This window comes from Ipomoea nil, unplaced genomic scaffold, assembly GCF_001879475.1.
Source record: "Ipomoea nil cultivar Tokyo-kokei standard unplaced genomic scaffold, Asagao_1.1 scaffold1074, whole genome shotgun sequence".
Taxonomy (NCBI): domain Eukaryota; kingdom Viridiplantae; phylum Streptophyta; class Magnoliopsida; order Solanales; family Convolvulaceae; genus Ipomoea; species Ipomoea nil.
Window position 1 is genome coordinate 2,120,086 of NW_017617502.1, and position 25,129 is coordinate 2,145,214.

At 37.3% G+C, this 25,129-nt stretch overlaps 3 protein-coding genes across 3 annotated transcripts; 1 reads left to right on the top strand and 2 right to left on the bottom strand.

Moving 5' to 3' along the window:
* The first annotated feature begins 2,080 nt into the window (after window positions 1-2,080).
* On the top strand, window positions 2,081-6,108 carry LOC109182697 (MDIS1-interacting receptor like kinase 2-like). Its single transcript, XM_019332851.1, has 2 exons — window positions 2,081-5,458; window positions 5,715-6,108. The coding sequence occupies exons 1-2, from the start codon at window positions 2,161-2,163 to the stop codon at window positions 6,071-6,073; spliced, it is 3,657 nt and encodes a 1,218-aa protein (XP_019188396.1). The 5' UTR covers window positions 2,081-2,160; the 3' UTR covers window positions 6,074-6,108.
* A 1,800-nt stretch (window positions 6,109-7,908) lies between these two features.
* LOC109182698 (cellulose synthase A catalytic subunit 4 [UDP-forming]) lies at window positions 7,909-14,513 on the bottom strand. The gene is made up of 11 exons (XM_019332852.1): window positions 14,418-14,513; window positions 14,104-14,299; window positions 13,607-13,698; window positions 13,435-13,522; window positions 12,236-12,395; window positions 11,515-12,133; window positions 10,723-10,986; window positions 10,407-10,619; window positions 9,792-10,310; window positions 9,146-9,496; window positions 7,909-8,726 (listed from the first exon to the last, which is right to left on the bottom strand). Exons 1-11 carry the CDS (start codon window positions 14,469-14,471, stop codon window positions 8,145-8,147), a joined length of 3,138 nt encoding a protein of 1,045 aa, XP_019188397.1. The 5' UTR covers window positions 14,472-14,513; the 3' UTR covers window positions 7,909-8,144.
* Window positions 14,514-19,043: 4,530 nt separating this feature from the next.
* Window positions 19,044-23,562, bottom strand: LOC109182700 (protein PHR1-LIKE 1-like). The gene is made up of 8 exons (XM_019332858.1): window positions 23,369-23,562; window positions 21,740-22,451; window positions 21,288-21,498; window positions 21,119-21,195; window positions 20,992-21,031; window positions 20,631-20,688; window positions 20,201-20,270; window positions 19,044-19,768 (listed from the first exon to the last, which is right to left on the bottom strand). The coding sequence occupies exons 2-8, from the start codon at window positions 22,370-22,372 to the stop codon at window positions 19,436-19,438; spliced, it is 1,422 nt and encodes a 473-aa protein (XP_019188403.1). The 5' UTR covers window positions 22,373-22,451; window positions 23,369-23,562; the 3' UTR covers window positions 19,044-19,435.
* Between the last annotated feature and the right edge of the window lie 1,567 nt (window positions 23,563-25,129).

Consider the following 25,129-nt stretch of genomic DNA (forward strand, 5'->3'; position numbering starts at 1 on the left):
TACCCTTAAACTAAATATTTAATTTATTTTTTTTCTCCAACAAATTATGACCATAATTTGGTTCAAACCAAACAAACACTATAGCAACCAAACCGAAATATTCCAATTACAATTTAGAATCGAAATTCGATATTTAGAGTTTATTAAAATCGTGAACCGGAACGGACGATTCATGTTCCGAACTGAAAAAATTAAAATACATTTATTGTTGAATTTAGACTATTTTAAAATAAAAAATAAAATTTTAAAATAAAGACTGTTCAAAATCGCGAATCGGATCCGAAACCGCCGGTTCACTGTTCAAGATTCAATTTTTTGATACATAATTTTAATAAATTGACATTTAAATATTGGGTTCTAGATCTGAATTATAACCGGAAACTATTAATTCGATTGCTTTAGTATCCGGTTCAATTCAAACCGAACCGTGGCCATCCCTATGTATACGCAATAATTTGTTGGAGTAGTAAAGTAAATAAAATGTTTACTTTAAGGGTATAAATGTCAATTTAATATATCGGGGGGGGAGGGGGGGGGGGGGGGGGAACACCACTTTTAGAATAATTGAGGGGACTAATGTGCTTACCTAAATAATTGAGGGAGGAAAAGTACTATAAGTATATAACTCAGGGGTAAAAAGTGTCATTTTCCCTTTATATTTTATATAAAATTTATAGCTACAAATTTCAATCTTAGTGCGCCCTAATAACTCCAACGTTAGCATTACTATTTATTTCCAATTTTAACATTAGTGTATTAAATCTTCATCATTAATACCAAAAAAATACCTACAAAAACTTCAACATTAGTAAGTAAAATCCTTATCTTAGTACCAAAACTATAATAACTATAAACTTTAACTTTCAAATTTTCAATTGCAAACTTCATATTGATAGTCAAATAATTTGCCTTAGTACAAAAAGTAATTACAAATTTCAACATTAATTCTTCAATTATGTTCCTAACATCTCAAGGTTCAAAATAAATATAAAAAAAATTCCTGATAAATTTCATTATATCGTATAAAATTTAATATATAAATTATATTTATAACTTAATAAGTATATTTATTTCTTCTGAATATTCAAAGATTCCAAAAAATATATATTTATTTATCTATAAGTGCGGATACTGAGCAGGGATACCTTTCCTCGCACCTGCCCCATACCCACACAATGACACAAGTAAATAAAATTTCTTCCATATCTTGTCGGCAACTAATCGTCGCCCGTGTATTTTATATTTTATTTTTAAAAAATTTGTTTAAAATTTTTTAATTTTTTAAGACTTAATAATTATAAACTATTTAATACTTTAATAGTTAATACTAAAATATTATATATTAACTTAAAAAACATCTACAGTTTGAACAATTTAAGGTTATTTCGCTCAAACAATGTCATTTTGAGTGAAGTAACCCATTTAAAAAGAAGGGAACAATAGCTAATCGACCGATTAGGCCGCCTAACCGGTCAACCGCCTAGACCACCGATTGTGGTGATATACTAGGCGATCGGCCCGTACCTAGCGTCTAGGCGCCAATTAATCAGTGTCTAAGCGAAATTTTTGCAAAACTGCTATCATTGAAGCGATAATATGAGTAACATGTTGGTGGGAATAGAAGTGACATCCTATATAAGATGATGATGTTTAGGCATCAAGGCTTATGTTGGATTTTTGTCCAAAAAAGAAAAGGCTTATGTTGACATGACAACATTTGATGGTTGTGAATGAGTTGGATTATTTTTATCCAGATAACCCTATGATAGTTTTTTTAGGCATATGCTAAGTTAGCCAGTCCATATATACTAGGATTTGACCCGTGTGGGTAACATCCAATCCCAGCAACCACTAAATATATTATCAATTTGTTATATAATCCTATAAAGTATTCACAGAGCTTCATGATTTCAATTATTGAAAACAACCTGAGCATTAAACCAAAAACATGTGTTTTATCTTGTACCTCTGACTTGTAATTGTTTTTGGTTCCTTTTTAAATAGTGCATATGTATATCATTCTGTCATGTCATTTTCCACCACATTCCACACCCCATGCCCTCCCTGGAATCCCTGATATAGTAATATATGAGCTGAGAGAACAACATTAAAACAAGGAAAAAAACAATCTGAGAATCCCCCTGGAACACAATCTTAGGCATGACAACCTTACCTCTCATCTTTCATGTTGTACTGTTTTGTTTCATTCTATCAATCCCAACAACAATAGAATCGGGAAGTCCCGAACCCGAAGCAGAAGCTCTTCTGAAATGGAAGAGCAGCCTGTCCCCTTGTTATTCCCTAAGAACATGGTCACTTTCCAACCTTAAAAACCTATGTAACTGGACAGGCATTGTCTGCAACGCCTCGGGGAGTGTTTCCGGGATCGACCTTCCAAATGCAGGCCTTTCGGGTGTTCTTGATCACCTCAACTTCACTTCTTTCCCAAGCCTCACCAGTTTCAACATCAATGGGAACAGCTTGAGTGGGTCGATTCCGCCCACTGTTGGTGATCTCTCCAAGCTGAGATTCCTGGATTTGAGCAACAATTTCTTGAGTGGCATGATTCCACCCCAGATTGGGGACATGAGGGAGCTTAGGTATGTAAGTTTGTATAACAACAATGTTGTTGGTTTGGTTCCTACCCAAATTGGCAACCTTCAGAAGTTAAGGTGGTTGGAGTTTGGATCAAATCTTCTTGAGGCTCCTAACTGGTCGAAAATCCGGGCACTCCCTCGACTCACACACCTCGGGTTGAATTGGAATGAACTTAGATCAGGTTTCCCTGATTTCATTCTGGGTTGCAGGAGCCTGGTTTTTCTTGATTTGTCAGAAAACCATTTCAATGGTTCAATTCCAGAACCATTATTTATTTCATTGCCAAAACTTGAGTATCTTAACCTCACTGACAATGAGTTTTCAGGGCCTTTGTCTCTAAACTTAACCAAACTGTCAAACCTTAAAGATCTTAGGCTAGGAATAAACCACTTCTCTGGCTCCATTCCTCATCATATTGGGTTGTTATTACCTGGTCTTCGAGTTCTTGAATTGCATAACAATTCAATTCAAGGGATGATCCCGTCTTCCATAGGCAAACTCGAGGGCCTTCGTCTCTTGAATCTCGGAAGCAATCGAATAAACTCGAGTATTCCTCCAGAGATTGGCCTTTGCACTAACCTCACCTTCTTAGCTCTGGCTTTTAATTCCTTAACTGGAGACCTCCCTTCATCCTTGTCCTCTTTGACCAAGTTATCTGAGTTAGGCCTATCAGACAATTTTCTTTCTGGGGAATTAGCACCACATTTGGTCTCCAATTGGACTAAATTAACATCATTGCAACTTCAAAACAACTCCTTTCATGGGAGGATTCCATCTGAAATTGGGGTATTAACAAATCTTGAATTTCTCTTCCTGTACCAAAATCAGTTTACAGGCACCATTCCTCCTCAGATAGGAAAGCTGAGGTCTTTGGTCTCCCTCGACCTCGCGGAAAATCATCTTTCGGGTCCAATACCTCCCGTGATTGGAAACCTCACAAGTCTCACTTTCCTAAGTGCTTTTTCCAACAATCTCACTGGAACACTTCCACCCGAGATTGGAAATCTAAAGTCACTCACTTTTCTTGATCTGAGCTGTAACAGCTTGAGTGGTGAGCTCCCCTACACCATTTCTGAGCTTGGTAATCTGGAAACTCTTCATTTGTTTACCAATGATTTTGTGGGGAAGATACCAAGGGACTTGGGTCTAAACAGCCCTTATTTGGCCAATGTTAGCTTCACTAATAACAGCTTCTCTGGAGAACTCCCTCCTGGATTATGCAGTGGCTATAATCTCCAGGAGCTGACAGTAAATGGGAACCGCTTCTCCGGGGAGCTCCCAGATTGCTTGAAGAACTGCTCGAATTTGACTAGAATACGCCTTGAAGAAAACGAGTTCACTGGGAATATTTCAGAGGCGTTTGGAGTCCATCCTAATCTTCGTTTTGTTCTCGTTAGCAAGAACCAATTCACGGGCCAACTCTCGCCTCGTTGTGGCCAATATACACAGCTTATGGCTCTGAGAATGGATGGGAATAAAGTTTCTGGCTCGATCCCGGGTGAGCTTGGGAAGTTGACACAGCTTCATGTTCTTACCTTAGATGATAATGAATTGAGTGGTGAAATCCCTGCAGAACTGGGGAATCTAGGCCTGCTGTTAAAGCTCAACTTGAGCAATAATGGTTTACTGGGGGAGATTCCTAAGAGTTTTGGGAACTTAAGCCTGCTCCAATATCTTGATCTTTCAGCCAACAAGATTAATGGAAAAGTGCCTGGAGAGCTTTGCAAGTGCAAGAGCTTATTGAGCTTGAATCTGAGGAACAACGAGTTATCGGGTGATATTCCCTCTGAACTTGGCAACATATTTGGCCTAAGTATTCTTCTGGACCTTAGCAGCAATTCACTTTCGGGGACGATCCCACAAAACCTGGGAAAACTTATGACCTTGGAGAATCTGAACCTATCCCATAACCACCTCTCGGGCCAAATCCCTCCTGCCTTAACCGGCATGGTGAGCCTGCAGGTTATGGATTTTTCCCACAACGAATTGTGGGGACCGGTCCCTCGTGATGGAAGATTCCTAGGAGCAACTGTTGTAGCATTTCTTGGAAACTCGGGTTTGTGTGGAAACATACAAGGATTGCCTCAATGTAGGCTTAGTTCGAGTAGTTTCAGTAAGGCAAAGATCAAAATGGGCAAGGCAATCATAGGTGGAATTGTTTTAGCAATCAGCCTAATAATAGTAGCTGTAACTGCTGGGTATCATGTTCTTAGAAGGAGAAAGAAGCAAGAGATTAAAGCGATCGATGATGAGTACGAGACATCGGTGTCTCTGATATGGAACCGAGAAGGGAAATTCACATTCCGGGATATAGTGAAAGCCACTGAAGATTTCAGTGAAAAGTACTGCATAGGAAGGGGAGGTTTTGGAAGTGTGTACCGAGCCGATCTTCTTACAGGACAAGTTGTTGCAGTCAAAAGGCTCGACGTGTCTAACTCCACTGACAACGTTCCACTGACAAACCGGAATGGTTTCGAGAACGAGATCCGGGCATTGACAGAGGTACGACACAGAAACATCATCAAACTCTTTGGCTACTGTTCCAGGAAGTGTTTCTTGTACCTGGTTTATGAGTATGTGGAGAAGGGCAGCTTGGGAAAAGTCCTGTATGATGATAAAATGGCAATCGTATTCGGGTGGGATATGAGGGCTAAAGTTGTGCAAGGAATAGCTCATGCACTTTCTTATTTGCACCACGATTGCTGTCCGCCTATCGTGCACCGTGATATATCCCCGAATAATGTTCTGCTCGAGTCAGAATTCGAGCCGAAGCTCTCAGACTTTGGAACAGCAAAGCTGTTGGTTTCGGATTCATCGACTTGGACCACGGTTGCTGGGGCATATGGATATATGGCACCAGGTATATATATATATATATATATATATATGCATCAGAGTCACTATTCTGAGTTTCAGCTTCTAGTTCTGTTATAATTTAAGATTGGATTAAGGTCACTCAACTGTGCTATAATGCACATGGACCAAAACAGAATTTGATCAATTAGCTGATCTAACTCATGACCTTATAAACTCATATGTTATCTCTTATTTTTTCAATGTAAGACTCTAAATGAGTTCCATAATTGTGTGTTATGTGTTTGTTTGTTGATGAATAGAGCTTGCATTCACAATGCGGGTAACAGAGAAATCTGATGTTTATAGCTTCGGAGTGGTGGCACTGGAGGTTATGATGGGAAGGCATCCTGGGGAGCTGCTGCTATCTTCTTCTCCAGAAGTGTCTGCAAACACACCTTTGAGGGATTTGCTTGACCCGAGACTTCTACCTCCCACCGGAAAATTTGCAGATGAAGTCGGGTTTGTGATGAGCATTGCGTTGGCATGCACGCGCACCGCACCAGAGTCACGGCCTATCATGCGTTCCGTGGCACAACAACTATCAGCTAGAACTAAGGTTTTGCTTCCAGAGCCACTGGAAACAATAACAATCAACAGTTTGACAAATTTCAAAAAGTAGGAGGCAATTTTTAGCTGTGTTTATTATAAAAAAAAATCTTTATTTTCATGTTCAGGAAGAAAACTAATCTTTTTGAATAGCATGGTTTGTAGTTCTTTTCAAAAAGATGGTATACTGTATGTATTAAGGTTTTACTGTTATACATACTAGTGACTAGTGATGCTCGTTGGAGGGGGTGGTGTGTAGCATAGAGAATACATTATATGTAGAACGGTTACACAATGTGTGTTTTTTTTTTTATCAATAAGGTCTTGATTTGCATGAACTGATCAGAAGGGAGTTTGAAGCAATTGGTGTTTGCGATTCTTTCCAAGCATGAGGGATTCTACGTAATCAGGGGCGGAGTCAGGATTTGTTGGTGCGGGGACGGTCACTGCGGTTGTCGTTGTTAACTGTGGAAACGAAAGAGAGGATTATGCATTTAGCTATCTTTTAACTACTACAATATCTAAACTTTTTGTTGTTGTGAGGACGGATGGATCCATCCACAATAAAGAATAATTACCTATAGATTTGCAGATCGAAAATTGAAGAAAATCTTACTGTCTACGTATTGCGTTTTTGGTTTACAGTTTTGCAATTTGGATGGTTTGAGTATAAAACTTAGCAACCATTATTGTGTGGACCATATTTTGTATGTTATAAAATAATGTGCATTTAGTACAAAGATAATGTATTTTTAGTATATTAATAATGTACAATTGTATTTAGGGAAAGTATATTATTTTATATAATGTACATTCAATACACAAATAATGTACATTTAGTATATTAAAAATGTATTTTTTGTTATGGTCCACACAATTTGTCAAAACCTAACCTAGAAATTTTCTTGGAAGGTGAGAAATTATATTGGTGAGAGGGGCACAGAATAACCATTATAATATTAATAAAAAATATTTTTGTGGAGAGGGGCCAAGCGGCCCAAGCCGCCATTGGCCCCTGCTACTCTACTCTAATTCAAAACAATTTTTTTTTTTGTTTTTTTTTTTTTTTTGGGGGTAGGGGGTGGGGGGGCTGCTCATATAAGGTGGCTCCGCCACTGTGCGTCACGAGAAACCCATGAACAGTACTCTAGAACAATGTCAATAGATACCAGAAGGTGATTTTATTGTATAAGTGCTTGTGTTATTGTACTTAATTATGCTTAGTAAATTGATCTAATTTTAATCGATTTGGGCTTGTGCCTCGCGGATTTAACGCGTTAACATCTTGGTGTTGTCTTGCATTTAGTCTATCTTTTGCTCATTTGATGCATGTTTAAGAAATTGATATTTCTCAATCCAGTCTGAGTTAATTAATTTGGGAACGTTATGCTGTGAGCACGTGCCCACCTTGTAAGGTGGGTACGATTCTATATCCATAATTTCTATACTATAAATTCATAATTTTTATACTGTAGATCCATAATTTCTATACTGTAGATTCATAAAATTTATACTTTAGATTAATAGTTTCTAAACCGTAGATTCATAATTTAAATATAGTAGATTCATAATTTCTATATTGTAGATTCATAATATCTGTACTGTAGATTCATAATTTCTGTACTGTAAATTCATAATTTTTAAACTGTATAGTTATCAAATTATGAACATATAGTTCTCTGATTTGTGAAAACAGAGTTTAACAATTGGAATCTAAAGTATAAATTTTATGAATCTACAGTATAGAAATTATGAATCTACTACAGTATAGAAATTATTGATATAAAAGCACGTGCTCACAGCATAATTTGCCATTAATCTGACACTCCAGAGTCTTTATGCACTGTATATTTTTCAGAGAATGAATCCTAATTCCTCATGTAAAGTTGTGTAATTGTAATATTGGTAAGCACATAATGAATTTCATGAATTTTATAAAGATATGAGAATCATGTATACAAACAAACATACATATATGTATATCACAGGTCTTATATTTTCACAAATCTGGTGCCAGAGCTCCCTTCCCCTTTGTTATTGCTGTAAGTGAGGGAGGAAACTGTTTTTCACCTTGTAGCAAAATTGGCAAGCAAAGAGACATACAAGCAGGCAGGGTTTGGGGTGGGGGGTGGGGGGTGATTAACTTAGCAGTCTACTCCACACTGTTTGAGTATAGGGCCAGTCTGTTTGGGCAAGAAAGGATCAATTCTAACCCAAACCAGTGAAAAGATTGAAGCCAGGAGGATAGACCAGAGGACCACAATTGTAGGAGTCCTGTTCTGCCTTCCCATTAGCCCCTTGAGGAATGGGTAGAGATGAAGAATGACCCAGAATGCAAAGAACAGCTTTCCGAAGAGCGGACCCCACGATCCATAGCCATTGTTGATTGCACCAGAAATGCCAGCTACAACCCCAACCATGTTCAAGATGATGAGAGTGGTTGGCGGGATAAGAAGAGTGGTCCATTTGAAGAGGTAGAGGTCCCCAAACTCGCCATCTTCTGCTGCTTTTGCTGTCACTGTGAAGTTTGTGTCCACACCGGCAAGGACTTTGAGAAGGCCTTGGAACACTGCAAAAAGATGTGCTGAAACGCCGCCAATTACCCAGAACTGTTCGTTTCTCCACCAGTCTTCGATGCTTACCCCACTCCATCTAAGCTCAAGGATGCCTGTTACTATGATGGAGAGGAAAAGAGCCATGAACCATATGCTAGTAAAGTTGTTCAGCTGTCCAAAACCCAAGCAAAAAAAAAAAAAAAAAAGAGTTAAACTATAGCTAGTAGTGAAAGCGGAACTACATTTTCGAGACGCTAGGTTCTGGACTTGACCTCCTAGCCACTGGGTGCTAGACTTGGCCTTTACCGGCCTCTGCCCAACAATTCCCCCTCCCTGCACCAAGACGTTGTGTGCTGGACTTGACCTCTCAGCCACCTAGTGCTAAACGTGGCCTTTACAGTAAACACTTACCACTTACGCCAAAAGATATAGTTAGTAGCGAAGGAGCAACTTCATTTCCTTATACCGTCACACATTTTCGAGGCACTGGATGCTGGACTTGACCTTTTAAGCCCTTTATCGGCCTCCGCCCAACATAAACAAAAAGGACCTATTTTCAGAGTGTGTGTGTGTTTTTGTACAATACTTACAGTTGGTACAATGAATTTTCCAGTGAGAAGGCAAACAGCCGGAAGAGCGCAGTAAAAAATGAGAGCAATGGAAGTGAAAGGGTAAACAATGGTGTTAGTGTAAGCAAGCCTTTGCAGCAATTTCAGTTTGCCACCCCAGGCATACCACAGCGGGCAATGGCGACTAAGGAAGATTTCGACAGAACCAAGAGCCCATCTCAGGACTTGGTGCAACCTATCTGATAGATTGATAGGAGCTGATCCCTTAAAAGCCGCTCTCTTTGGGCAGCAGTACACAGATTTCCACCCTCTGCAGTGCATCTTAAATCCAGTCAGAATATCCTCTGTCACCGAACCATATATCCATCCAAGCTGAAAAAAAAAAAAAAAAAAAAAAAAAAAAAACCAATTTAATTGTTAGTAGTTAGCTTAGGAACACCCCCCTTAGAACAAATATGTTGGGCGGAGGCCCGTAAGAGCCAAGTTCAGCATTATGTGGCTAGGAGTATAGTTGGACCGAGGTCGGTGAATGACCAAATCCAACACCCTGCCTCTTGAAAATGTGATGGCGGGTTAATAAGGAAATAAAGTTGCGCCTTCACTATTAGCTATAGCTTTTGGCGCAAATGGTAAGTGCTTGATCCTAACAAAATATTATAGGCCTTACCTCTTTTCCCCACTCAGTTTTCTCTTCATACCCACAACTGATAACATGAATGGCTTCTTTGATTAGTGTTGTTGGGTTTGTCCCTTCAGGAAGGCCACCATCTTCCATAAGAGTGGAAGTGATGAAAACAGGAGACTGTCCAAACCTTTTCTCGAAGTTCTTTTGGGACATGAGAGATGATTTTTCGAGCTCATCATACCCTTCAAGGCCCTCCTCGATCTCCTCGAGATCAAACAACTGTGCAGATGATTTCCTGGTGTAGTTCTTTCCACCAACTTTCTTTTTCTTGCTATATAACCCTTCAAGGCCTAGCAAAGCCTTGAGACCTTTCTTCTTAGACTTGGGTTTTCTGGAACCACTACAGCAGCAACAGCACCACTTGGGAAAACAGTCACATGTCATCTTAGGCCGCTTCTCAGAAGCCGGTGGATCATAGCCGTACAAAGCCTGCCTGTTGAAAACACAACCAGTCCCAACATATACTGGTCCTTGAAGCCCATCTAGACCTTTCATATTGATCTATACGTCACCCCAAAAAACATAGTTCAGGTTGTGTATTGAGCTTTGTTTGTTTCGTAATCGTAAACGGGGTTTGAATTGGTTTATTCTACTTACATCAAAGAAGACAACGTTGCGGTTAGCATATCGATCATGGCGATCAATGCCATCAAACCTCTGAGGAAACTGGACATAGCAGAGCTTCTTCCCAAACTGGGGGTCCATTAAGAAGCACATTGCTTCTCTAACGGCCTTGCTGTTATTGATGTAGTGATCACAATCAAGATTCAACATAAAGGGTGCATTGGTTAGAACTGCGGAGACACGAACCTGCAGATAGATCAGAAGTTGAGATGATGATTATATTGAAGAAATTAAAGTAGAAAGTGAGTGCAATGAAGAATGAAATATTATATTGTGAGTAGTAACGAACCAGAGCATTCATGGCACCAGCCTTCTTATGATGCTGATAACCAGGGCGCTTCTCACGCGAAACATACACAAGTTTTGGAAGCTCCTTCCCTTCCACATCAAGAGCACCTTCACTCCCTAGATAAACTTGAATCATTCCAGGGTGGTCCCGAGTGTTGTTCCCAGGCCAGGGAGTTCCATCTTGCATAACCCATCCCTCCTCCGGCTTCTTCTGTGCCTTTGCCACTAATGCATTCACTCTTACTTTATATTCTTCATATTCTCTCTGCCACAAAATTATAAGCAAGTGTTAGAATCAAGCTATACTTCAGTCATTCAGGCCTCCATCCAGCAATCCCCTAGCCACCTGGCGCTGGACTTGGCCCTTCACCGCCCAACTATCCCTAGCTAAAAGCTATAGTCCATATGTCAGCTCTTCATGCCTCCACCCAATAATCACCTAGCTAACGGGTGCTGGACTTGACCCTTCACCCACCTTCGCCCAACAATCCCTAGAAAGCTATAGTTCATAGTTAAGTTCTTCAGGCCTCCACCCAACAATCACCTAGCTAACTGGTACTGAACTTGACCCTTACCTTCGCCCAACAATCCCCTAGCCACATGGCCACTAAGTCAAAAGCTATAGCTTGTAGTAAATGGCGCAACTTTATTTTCTTATACTCACCACATTTTTGATAGGTAGAATGTTGGATTTCCCCCTTCAACCTCCACCCAACAATCCCTCTAGCCAGCATCTCCCAACAGAAAGATTATATTTTTCTTCAATTAATCAAGAATGATATATGATACATACCTTCATGGCTCTGCGCTCCTTAACAAATGTAGGCTGAACTTTATCTTTCAAGTAATCAATCTTCTCACTGAAGTAAAACTCAGGAGCTCTTGGCTCAATGCAATATTTCTTGCAGAAAGGAACCCATCTCCTTGCAAATTCAGCAGTCTCTGCTAAGGTATCAAAAAGCAGCATAGATGCACCATCATCTGATACATAGCAACTGACCTTATCGACGGGATAATCAACGGCCAAGATGGAGAGCACTGTGTTAGCAGTGATAATTGGAGGCTCCTTTAGAGGATCCACTGTACTGACATAAACATCCACTGGGGCTAAAGTGTTGCGCTCACCCTCGCCATCGCGCTCGAACCGGAGAGAGAGGCGATCCAGATAGGTTTCGCGGTTGATTGGGGACCATTTGGGGAATTGATCGAGAATCCATGATAGGCCAAACCAGATTTCGCAGATCACAGAGATGAGCCATAAAGGGAAAGCATCGTAGGCGGGGGTTAATATGCGGAAGTGGAAGAAGAAACAGAGAATGATTAGCCGGAAAACAATGACGATCCTGTATGGACTGATGAGGCTTGATGAAATTGGGAGTTTTCTCCACAGTGGCTGCCTAGCATCCGCCATGCTGGATGATCATTATCAAAATCCACAGTTAAGTTACTAGTAATTAAATTATGGTTTGATTAGAATATGGATTCAATCAATAAACAACGTAAATCTATCTTACAGAAAGTCGTCATCTTCATTATCGGCGCCGCCTTTATCATCATCAAACCTGGTGACCAGCCCTCTCTTTTCTTGCCTGGTTTTCCATTTCTCAACCCTGTCTTTCCATTCCGCGTTACTGAAAACCTCCTTCTGCTCATCTTCCAAATCCTTTCCACCCACTGTATACATACATACCGTTAGGATCAAACCGCCAAAAGCTATATATAGCTACAAGATGAGGGACTAGGATTATGTAACTATAACCTGCCTTATGCAGGCTCATGGGCCTCACAGGATGACCCGCGAGATTAACTTCAAAAATAAAAATTAAATTATTATTTTATATTCAAATAATTTAATCCAAATAATATTAATTTTTTGTGTTTAAAAATTAAAAAAATTTACATTTTTAAAAATTGTAGTGTTACACACACACACACACACATATATATATATATATAGAAGTCTATTCAAATGCGGCCGCACCTTCTTGTGCGGTCAAGGCTGCTTGAAAATGCACTAATAGGGTTAACAAAAAGCACCAATAGTGTTACGAAAGTGTATAACAATGAAATACAAAAATACAACAAAAATGCACAACACATCCAAAAAAAATTAAAAAAATGCATCATATAACTCCACACCCCTAATGGTGCATTTCTGAACACTGCGTGGTGCTTTTATTCATATCTAATCGTGCGTTTTTGGTAATGCGTACCTAATTTGTGCGTTTTTTGTTGTGCATTTCCTAACATTGATGATGCATATTTGCAGAACTATTAGTGCGGCCGTATTAACCGCACGGGAAGGCGTGACCGCACCTGAACTCAACTATATATATATATATATATATATATATATATATATATATATATATATATATATATATAAAAGCCCGTAAGGCTCGCATTTTTGCGGGCTAAAAATTATAGGCCCTAACCCATCTCACCGTGGGACAGTTTAAGACTAGCCAGCATGTTTCAGCTCATCTTGACACTCCTATTAGTAGCTAAGGCACAATTTTATTATTTCCTTATACTATCACATATTTTCACCATTTATCAATCTCCAACAACAATTCTCTAATCACATAGTGCTGACTTGGCCACCCAACACATACATATGTAAGCTTGAAGGAATAGATAGTATTCTTTCTATGTTTCTAATGAAATAAATGGTGGGAAACTAAAGGAAAAAAGAAAAGCTTTAAGTTTTTACCGCTTCCTGGTGCTGCAGTGGGTTGAAAAGCGGCAGAATTTGTAGTATTGTGATGCGGCAGCTGATTGTTATGGTAGTCTCCATTCTCCTGCAAATTAAATAGTAATATTAATGAAATGAAAGAAACAGAAATAAGTAATGCAGATGGATGGGATGAGATAATGAAGCATACCGATAGGGGGGGGTGGTTCTTGGTCTCAAACTCTTGCTCAAAATCTTCGCCCTCAAAATGATCTTCATCGTCCCCCACAACTCTAGGACAGCCTGATCCAGGTTGAAATTCAAATATATATAATGGAATGAATTAATTCTCAATTAAGTTGTAACTAAAATCAATGTTACAGAAGGCACTAGGAATTAGTCATGCGTAGGGCACTTACCTAGACGGTCGCCTAATTAAAAATAAAAAAATTCACTCAAAACTAGTTTATTTTTAGTCAAAAAATCAATTATAAAAAAAGTTCCGACCAAATAGCAATCATCTACATCCTTTTTGTATTGGCCTAGAGGCGCCGAACACCTAGGCGCAAAGACGGAGCCACTATTTAAAATGTTAAAATAAAAAGTCAATAGTCACTTTGCCCTGGGATAATTTTCTGGATCCGTTCTTGCCGGCAGGAATATTTACAAAATAGGAAAGGTGGTTTGTGTAAGGATCGGAGTAGGTACCTTTGTGACGCTTATAACGAGTATTGCAGTGAGGGCAGCATTGATTGCCTTCGCTCCTCTCATACTGATAACAAGGCTTACAAACTGGGAAACCACACTCCCTACACGCCACAAACACTTCACCATTCTCCACCACCCCTATCTCGTCTCTGCATATCCGGCACATCTTCTGACTCTCTCTCTCTACCTCTCGCCGCTGTATGTATATATATTTACGCACGCATGAGATAGGAGTTGAAGGCCACTTGCTACATATATATATATATATGATGGGAAAAAATTAAGCAATTGAAGGGCTTAATTGAAGAAGTTACCTCATCGTGGTCGGCAGCATGCAAATGAGAACCGCCGGTGAAGAGAGCAGCCATGGCGTAGTGTGACTAAGGAAGTGAAGAGGGAGAATGGGTTTTTAAGGAATTAATAAGATGTATGTTGGATGTGTGCATATATGTTGATGATGATGGCGGCACCAACTGATGGGGATGGTTGTTCAGAGGTCTTCCTAGCGTTAGTGTTAGCTTTGCTTTAGCTATATTTGATTGGAAGGGAAGCAACCACAGGCTGGTGCCATGCCTTCCTACAACAACCCTCAATTTTTACACAAGCTAAGTTGCTCCGTCTCATCATTATATAATACGGAGGATATATATATATATATATATATATATATAGGAAGGGGTTTAGGTGAGAACAACAATCGTTATATCGTGCACCAGGACGCACAATGCATTGTGTGCCTTGTCCTGCCCAAAACGACGTCGTTTTGTTAAGTTGTGTGGGGAGTTGACGCAACGGAGTTTATGTACATTCTATTATACAATTATATACATTCGAAACATACATGGAAATTTTTTTTAAGAAGTTAACAGACACGGGAAACGAAATTTCCCAAAAAAAAAAAGTACACCGTTTTGGGCCAGGGCGCACAATGATGTGCACCAGAGCGCACAATGCATTGTGCGCCCTGGCCAAAACAACGTCGTTTCCCGTTTCTGCCGTAACTTCTAAAAAAAAAATCCTTGTTTCAAATGTACAGAATTGTATAGTAGAATACATATAAACTCCTGGCATAATACACATAATCTAACATAATACATAATATACATAAACTCTTAACATAATATACATAAACTCTTAACATCTACTATACTAATAAGAGCCCAAGAGAGTTAGGCCTATAATGGGTAGAAAAAATGGCGGTCACAGATTTTAATCAAATGAATGGCTCAGATTGATTGAAAGATTGATCAGATTTAAATTTTACATTAAAATTTCCTAAAATACCCACACACCGTTACTAATTCCGTTAAAATTTTAAGAATTGCCGTTAGTTCACCGTTAACTTACTCATTGATTTCAATAGAAAAAGGTCTTAGGTTCGAATCTCATCCCAATCAAAATTGACATAATTAATACTCTATTTTACTCTTATTAAATTATATAAATAATAATTTAGTAGTTACAACAAAAAATAATACATATGCATTTCTTTAATTTATAATTATGTGTCCACAATGCCTTTATTCAAAAAAAAAAATTCATTATCAATAAATTAACTAAGAGAAATAATTTTATTAGTTATATTGTCTTTATTTTTCTTCAATATAAAATTTTTTTTATATTCAAATTTATTAATTGATTATATTCGCTACATTATCCTTACAATGTCTTTATTCAGTGAAAAAAAAAATTATTAATTATCAATAAATTAATTAAAAGAAATATTTTCATTAGTTATATTGTCTTTATTTTTTTCAAATGTAAAAATTTTTACATTCAAATTCATCAATTGATTATATTCACTATATTATCTATTATCTTTTTTCTGCACTATTTTTCTAATTAAATATCAAAGTTATAATACAAAATAATGTTATATATTTATTTACCAAGTATTTTATTAATACCATGAAAAAATTAAAAAAAATATATAATTAATAAAGCCAACCATATTAACTACTTGAGAGATTTTGTGACAAAGAGAGTATTCCAATCACACAATAAATTGAAGTGAGAACTACCTCGCAATGTCCTTGTTTGACAATCAGCAGTTAGGCGTTAGCGTTAGCGGATTATACTAGCGGATTTGACCAGCGAATTTATTTAATTATTAACATTGGGTAGAAAAAATGACCGTCAAATTATTAAATGAAATGAATGTTTCATATTGTTCAGGTTTTAACTTTTTTCTTTTAAGATTTTCTAATTTATCCTTAATTATATGATTATCCATTTAATTTTTCCGTTAATTCACCGTCAATCTAATTCTAATATTAAAGTCTAATATAGAATTATAACTACACCATTAATCTAATTCTAATATTAAAGTTTTAATAGAACTTAACCACAAATCCTAATGTCGGAATCTTCTCAAACAATATTAGTATATATTTAATATTTTATGCCCTAATTTTTATTTGTTCTCCCTTATGTCCCGTATTTGGTTTCAACCATACCTATACAATTATTTTATTGACAATTAAAATCAATCTTGACTATATTATCTTGCATTTGTAAACTTAGAATTACCTATTTAACCCGCACCGGCTTAGTTCAATGGTTTTGAACATCGGCGGCGGCAGTGCGGGAATTATGTCCAAAGTGGGCAGATTCCTTGTCCACAATGCTCTGTCGGGTCGGAGTGTGGGGGGCCCTTGGGGTTGGAGACTCAACCTTTGGGAGAAGAATTACCTATTTAAATACGCAAATTCAACCTTCAATTATCTATGCATGAACAATTTCAATATAATCCTGCCTTAATATACTTTAAAGTACTTATTTAAAAAAAAAAAACATTGGGCATTATTCCAATCGCGCAATGCGCGTAAAAAACTAGTAATATAAAGAAACTCTTAACATAATATAAATAAACTCTTAACAATTTTTTTTTAAAAAAATTGTAATGGAATTAAACGTACGGAACTGTGTCCGTCGCATAAACTGTCCACTCAACTTATAAAAACAACATTGTTTTGGGCCAGGGCGCAAATGCATTATGTGTCCTGGTGCACAATATAACGATTGGTGATTTGAATTGTTAATTAGACGCATAAATTTAAGGTGTTGAACTTTTAATCATATCCATTAATTACTTATTTCATATGACTACGATTTATCCATAGTTCTCAAAGGTGTTATCATGTGAGCATTAGTGCATTACTATATACATATATATATATATATATATATATATATATATATATATATATATATATATATATATATATATATATGGTGATCTTTACATGAGAACCTCTCAAACTTTAATGGCCCGTTTGGTTCACGGAATAGGCCGGGAATGGCATAGCATTCCCAGTAATAGGCCTATTCCGTTGTTTGGTAACCATTTCTATTACCAGGAATAATATTCCTGGTAATAGCCTATTACCTCAAATAAGGTAATAGCTATTACTAGGGCCCCCCCTGGTATTAGCCTATTACTGAACGCTCAGGAATAGATTTTAGAATCTATTTCCTTTTTTTACCCCTTTCTTTAACCTAATTTTATTATCCTATATATAAATTTATCATATTTCACCACCGTCGTCGTCGACGCCACCACCAACACCACCATCGCCGCCCCCACCACTGCCGCCGCCACCACCACCACTACCACCGCCACCACCACCACCGCCACCACCACCGCCGCTGCCGCCACCACCACCAGAACCACCACCCAGCAGCACCACCGCCACCACCATCACCACCACCGCCACAACCGTCGCCGCCCCCACCACCACTGCCACAACCGTCACCGTCACCACAACCACCGTCGCCCCCACCACTGCTACCGTCGCCCCCACCACTACCACCCCAGCACCACCGCCACCACCACCATCACCACCACCGTCACCACCACCACCGCACCACCGCCACCACCGCCACCATCACATATTTTTATAAGAGTATTTATGTCTTTTAAAACATATTTTAGTTCTATTCCTTAAATCAACCAAACACTGTAATATAATTCATAAAGTCTATTCCTTCCGCGAACCAAACAATAGAATATAATTCTTATTCTATTCCTTGCCTATTCCATTCCTTATGGAATAGCATTCCTATTACCTCAAAATTCATTCCGTGAACCAAACGTGCTGTAAGTCTAAGTAGTAACAATATGAATGCACTTAACAATACCGTAGAATTCATCATGTGATATATATAAATGCACTGAAATGGTTACCTTTGAGAGTTTATAATTTAATTTTTTTGTTTAGAAGTTCATTTTAGTGCACCTAACTACAATATAAACTACACTGAGTAGGCGAGCATAGTATAAAGTGCACGGCAAATTATATTATAGATCTGTGCACATTGCAATGTGGACCATAAATAAATGTTCATTTTTAAGGTATTATAGTCTTTTTGTTTTTACATACTAAAGTACAAAAAATAAATAAATAAATAAACATTCAATATATTAAAATTAAATACAAAATATTATGTAAGTGCCACAGTATAATGATTAAAAGTGCACCTAACTGATTCACTTTTTAAATTTTATGATTTAATATTTTTTAGTTTGATATAGGGTTTCACTTTTTAAAGTAACCTATAGTTTTAAAAGTTCCATTGCATTTTTTATTTTTCTCTAATTGCTTCAAATCTAAGACCAGATTTGAAAAGAAATACTCCGTAATAAAATACAAAACAAGGCCGGATGATATTCCCTTTGTTACATCAACAAGTATTTAATTTTCATTTTTATTTGTTTAATAACCTAAGTTTCCTAATTTTGTCAAAACTACTTCTATTACGTAAGTTCTATTACATTTACTTCCAAATCTCTCCCTTAAATTTACTCTCTGATATAGTGAGCACTGATAGACTACTTTTTTCATATGGGCCCCTATAAATATGTCTACATCAAAATTTTTAAGTGTGAGAATAAAAATTGGAAGTAGAGAATGGGAGTACATGTATTCTCCGTCTCGAAATTGAGTCACAAATAAGCAAGCAATTTGTCATGCACACAGCTATATAAACTGCCAGTGATTTCTACAACAGACTAAAGGAGCCATTAACATCATATTACATTACATATCCAACCAACAAAAATGATAGTACCTCTTCACCAGCAATGAAAGCTTCATTACTTTTCCATTCTTCAAATATTTTGGAGTGCTGTCATCATCATTTTCTAACTTATAATAATCTATGACTCTGACTACAAATTAAAGCTGCCAATAATTTCACCTACAAAACACACCCTGCCTATATGGATGGCCAAACAACAAATTTACTTTTTCTTCTCCTTGAGCATAATTTGGTTGCCAACCTTCCAAAAGGACAGGATATGCCATTTGCTCATAAAACACCAATTACGGTTTTACTCATCCACTTTGGCACGTTTTATTGCCCGAGAATTAGACGATCCGTCCAGCCACATTTTTTCTGGAATTTCGGTAACTTCTTCCCCACATTCCACTTGCTTCTCACACAGAACTTGAGAGTCATCCGACAATGTCACTACGTTAACTACATCATCCGTTTTTGGGTGGTCACTCTGTGGCACTCGTGGATCACTTTCGTTGGGGTTCTCTGCTGTGGATGGCAATCCCTTGAGCAAACCTATACCTGGCATTGACTTGCACTGCCTCTCAAACATCATCTGGAGATGTCGTCCTTGCTCTTCTATTCTCAGCTGCAAATTTCGTTGGATCTTCAAAAGAACGTCAAGATCAAGTGTTAACATGAATTTCAACCAGAGCCAACATGATGAACCTCATTTCTACAGTGCAGCAGTTCCCAAACAAAGAAAAGGGAAAATGACTGGGGTAACCCCAGCCAAGATGGCTAAGGATACAAACTTATAACCACAAGGTCACAAATTCGAATCACAACCTTATTAGTTTGAGCCGGTCAGCTATGGGCAACCTAGGCTAGTTTACCTCCTTGTGGTCCTTTGCCGGTTAGGGTCACAAGGCGGGGTTTACCCAATGCACACCCTCGGGGTAGTGACTGTAGGTTTCCCTCATCACACACACACACCCCCTCCCCCCCAAAAAAAAGGTTGATTCAAGACTTAAGACTGATGACTGCCCTTGATTGAAACCATAATAGTATAATACATTTTAAAAGCAAGAATTCATACCTCAAGCTGGTCATGGAGTCGCTTTTGAACTTCCATCTGCAGTCGCAATGCTTCAGTGATCTTAATTCCCCTGTATGAAACCGTATATATGTATATTAATCAGCAAAGTGTATACACTCTATGCAAAAGCTTCAAGAAAAACACAGCCAACAATCTAGTGTCTCAACTCTCAACCCTAACTTAAGCAAACTGATGGGGCAATGGATCTACATAGCCCCTCAAATTGGACTCAGCTTGCATTTCCAAAATGCCAGCAATCCCATAATTTTATACTCACTACCAGGGAAATTCACACACTGGATGAGAAAGGACCATGAGCAATTTTCTAGTCATCATTTAAATTATCACATTATATTATTTATTCTTTGATAACTACTGAACAAAAAAAAAAAAAAAAAAAAACCCTTCATGAACAGATTCATCAGCTTACGTTTTTAAGTCCAGAGATGGCAAATCATCAACAGAAGTCTGCTTCTTCTCTGAGGATCCTGCAATAGAAATTGGAGAAGGGCATCATAAGCAAACAAATCAACCACCAGCAATTTAAGCAGGCCTCTGGAAATGAAAGCACTTTTAGGATTAAGGATAGTAAATTGCAGAAAAAACTGCAGGCAAAAACTAAGTAGCATGAAATTGAGAGGCTACTGATCATATGCCTAGCATGCATGAATACTCAACCCTCTCTGACAGAACATCAGTTATATGAAACTTGAGGATTCAAAAATAGGATAACAAACACGATAAACACAAAAAAAATCTAAATACAAAACAACAAGAAGACAATAGCAGACCTTCTGCTGAATCTGGTTTGTACCGGGCAGTTCGATATTTCTGTACATTCCACAATTAAATTGATAAAAGGCAACAAGAGGTCCATCTAGCAAGGAGCTATTATCTGGATAAGAAAGCAGTACACACCTGCAGGTGGCTTTTAACTTGGTAAATAGTTAAACCTTCAACTTTCATTAGCCTTAGGACACCCTTGGGAGTGGCTCCTGCGGTTCAAAGTAAAGACATTTAATTATAACAGTAGTCTAATATATCTGACCCCAACACCTTAACAAGTTCATTAAGGAGAGAAATTCACTTTCACTTCCACCAAGCTTGTTGACAGCCTCCACAAATGCTTCATGAAGTTCAGGTGTCCAGCGCATGCGTTGTTTGGTTGTAGCACCACTTATGGTGGATGAAGCAGAACCAACTATTAATGCATCTCCAGATAAAGCTGTAGGATGATGTGATGCCTGATGCTGCTGATTTTGGACATTTGAAAATTGATTGGGTGCCTGATATTGCATCTGTAACCACAGAATGGGGAAAACATTAAAATGGGTGCAATAAAATAAAGGATTAGAAAAAAATCATCCTGCCAAAGCAAGGTGCGCAACCACTGAAGCACATGGCATACCACCAATAAAGAGTAGACTGTTTCTGCAAGACGGATATTTCTATAGGAACACTATCTCTGACTAAATAAAAGCAAAAATAATAAAGAAAGTTATATCAGAAAAAGCATTAAAGTAATGAAATGGAATCCACCTTTGCCCCTGGATCTGTGGGACATGTATCTGCAACAATATTGTTCCAATCATGAGTAAAAGCATCATCATCAGTGATTAGTTGCTCAGCCCATTCCTGCCAATCACTGTGTTTACTAAGATCCTCAGATGTAAATACACAATCACCATTGTTACTGTAATCCAGCTGACTGTTCTGCACGGGGGCATTTATTGGATAATCAAGAAAATCAGAAAATGAATCTATACACCAGGAGTTGTTATTTTCTTGGGCATAATGGCTTGACGCTGCTGCTTGAAGAATGCAAGAATGAGTTGTTGACTGAGAAAGAAAAGAGGGTTGCTTTGGGTGCTTTTCATGGGGTGGAACATAAGAAGATTTAAGATCACTAGAAAATCCGGATGATCCAGACGATGAAGAAAGCAGATGACCAACAACTCCACTATCTGAAGAAATTGGACATAGAACAGCTGGAGGATGTTGGATAATATCCCTCCCCAAGGAAACCTGCTGTGACTCTGGAAACTTGGGGTATAAATCTTTGAGATTTGTAGGAAGAACATGTAAAGGAGAGGAAAGAGCCCCAAATGCATCACAATTACTGAGTTGCCCAGCACCTGTGCTTTGGACAGATAGAGCAGGGCGTGCCTCCATTTCTTCTTTCTATATAGATAGCGAAATCACCTAAACTAGATTTTCCTCAACTTCAATAACCTAAGCTGAATCATGAATCCTGCAAAACAAGGGGGCATAATATTTGTAACTGCACGGGGCAAAAACCTCAAAAGAACTTTAGGTATGGGGGAAAAGATTCTCAAATAATTAGAACTATCAACTATGTATACATAAGTGGTAAAAGTAGAGAATAACAACTATCCATGAAATAAAACAAGGCATATTAGCTAAAATTAATGAGAAGTGAAACTCATCTAAATCTTGTGCATGCATGAAGTATGATTGACAATGGAAATTGGTCCATGATAAGACATAGTAATTGCTGCCTTGCTCAGTTGCTCATATTTGCTGATTTATTTCCCTCCCAAATATGAAAAATTACACCTTAAAACATTAAGATATATATATATATATATATATATATATATATATATTAAATTTTAAGAAAGAAAAGAGTAGAAAATCTGCAGTTTCAAACCCCCCCCCCAAAAAAAAAAAAAAAAAAAAAAAAAATCTTCTTCAGTCACTGGGTCAATAGAAAGCTGCGACAAAAGTCAATTTCAGCAACAGTTTATCCATATAAAATGCTTAACAAAGCTCCATCCATAATCCATAATCCAAAATCCAGTCTAATGACAACATATGAGTGCTCAGAAAATCAAGATGATGGAAAGAAGAACCTATAGTCCAAAGACCTCAATATTTCTTAAAACCATGATTTCTTCAAAAAAAAAAACACGCACACACACACACACAAGACACCATACAAACGTAACAAAGAGCAATTAATTTGGGAGCTGAATAATAGAAGGAAAAGATTTTCTTCTTAATGAAAGTAAGAAAAAGGGTGGTAACTATATGCAAGGCCGATTAAGCCATTAATGGATAAAGACAAGTTCATAAGTTCACACAACTCAAAATTCAATAAATGATGAGACTATTAGTACAAATATAAGCGGAACGAGAAATTATTACCTCCAAAGCTGAGAAAACCTAGAAATTCAGAATCAAACAGCTCCATACATGGAAATCCCAGGAACATATACCGTAAACGGACGACGAATATGTATACGCACGTGGGGATTCCGTGGGTTCCATTCCCAGGAGTACCAGAGAGAAGCACCTATCGCTCTAGCGTTCATGCGGTCACAACTGTTATACTTATACACAGGAACTCCATAAATTTACGAATCAAATTTTACTTTCTCCACCCAAAAATTTTACGGAGTATTACTTTTGATCATTTTATGTCATAGAGTTTGCCCATTAAAATAAAAAAGGAAAAAAAAGGTAAAATATAGTCTTCAATTTTATGTAAGAAATCAATTTTACTCTTAAATTTTAAAAATTACAATTAAACACGTTAATATTTTTAATTTAATATATCAAAATTCAGTGAAGCTCCAACAAAATTCCAACAAAGACATGACCAAACTGGTCTCATTTGATTATTAGTTAATTACTATATATGTATAATTGTGTTGAAATGAGAGAATGTGAACATGATATGAATTGATCTTTTTTTTATTTTTTAAGTGTGAACTCACATGTAATCATTAGTCAAATTTGTCTTTTTTGTTCATTTTTTCTATTTTTTAAGTGTGAACTCATGTGTAGATCATTGGTCAAATTTATTTTTTATTTTCTTGGATCATCACCATTGTGATTTGGAGTCACGATTTCTGATTATCGTGACCAATATTATTTTTTCTCGTTCTTTTTGAGTATAATATTGTTTATATTTAGATGTATGTTTAAGGTACATATGTTTGGGTAATACAGTTGTGCAACAGCAGTTTTGTAAGTTGTGCATTAATGCACTTAATGCGGTGCATTGTAAGATATTAGAATGTCTATCGTATAATTTTTTTAGTACAAAAATGTACAAAATTCTGTATAAAAATGAACAAATTCTAATAAGACTGATGTACTCATATAATTCTGTATAAGAATGAACAAATTCTAATAAGACTAATTTACTCAAACCATATATTTTTAAATTTTTTAATAAGGAATTTATTTCCTTAATGCTTGCAATTTGTTCTTTAATCTCAACCATCCATCATTCTAATTTAATGATTTAAATTAATCCTGCTCATTTTTCATGTTCTGCTCATTTTTCAAAAAATAAAGAGTTAATACCCAAAATGGTCCTTCGACTATGCCATAATTACCAATTTGATCTTCAACTACTATTCTTACCCAATTAAGTCCTCAACTATGTAACTTTTACTCAATTAAATCCCCAACTATACAATTCTTACCCAATTTAGTCCTAAACTATACAATTCTTACCCAATTTAGTCCTCTGTATTAATTTGACTGTTTGTTGACTGTCAAAAATGGAGATAAAATTATAATTTTACAAGATTTCTCCTTCCTCACCATTTAGCAGCACCAAACCATACAACAATACACTCCGATCAGATTTCGATCGTCAAAAAATCGTTGAAAATCAAATTCATGGACTATCCGATGCATAACCACTACTTTGATACTGACAGGTTTAGAATCCAACCAGAGCTTATTGCTACATGGTTTGGCACTGCTAAATGAGGAGGAAGGAGAAAACTTGTAAAATTACAACTTTATTTCCACTTTTGACAATCAACAAACAGTCAAATTGACAAAAGACTAAATTGGGTAAAAATTGTATAGTTGAAGACTTAATTGAGTAAGAATGATAATCGAGGACCAAATTGGTAATTACGACATAGTCGAGGGACTATTTTGGAT

Coding starts and splice junctions, on each gene's coding strand:
- LOC109182700 (XM_019332858.1), bottom strand. CDS start 22,372: ATGGAGGCACGCCCTGCTCTATCTGTCCAAAGCACAGGTGCTGGGCAA. Junction 21,499..21,739: donor CCACAGATCCAGGGGCAAAG/GTGGATTCCATT, acceptor CTGTGGTTACAG/ATGCAATATCAGGCACCCAA. Junction 20,271..20,630: donor CCATCTCTGGACTTAAAAAC/GTAAGCTGATGA, acceptor GGTTTCATACAG/GGGAATTAAGATCACTGAAG.
- LOC109182697 (XM_019332851.1), top strand. CDS start 2,161: ATGACAACCTTACCTCTCATCTTTCATGTTGTACTGTTTTGTTTCATT. Junction 5,459..5,714: donor ATATGGATATATGGCACCAG/GTATATATATAT, acceptor GTTGATGAATAG/AGCTTGCATTCACAATGCGG.
- LOC109182698 (XM_019332852.1), bottom strand. CDS start 14,471: ATGGCTGCTCTCTTCACCGGCGGTTCTCATTTGCATGCTGCCGACCAC. Junction 12,396..13,434: donor CACTGCAGCACCAGGAAGCG/GTAAAAACTTAA, acceptor GTATGTATACAG/TGGGTGGAAAGGATTTGGAA. Junction 9,497..9,791: donor AAACTGAGTGGGGAAAAGAG/GTAAGGCCTATA, acceptor TTTTTTTTTCAG/CTTGGATGGATATATGGTTC.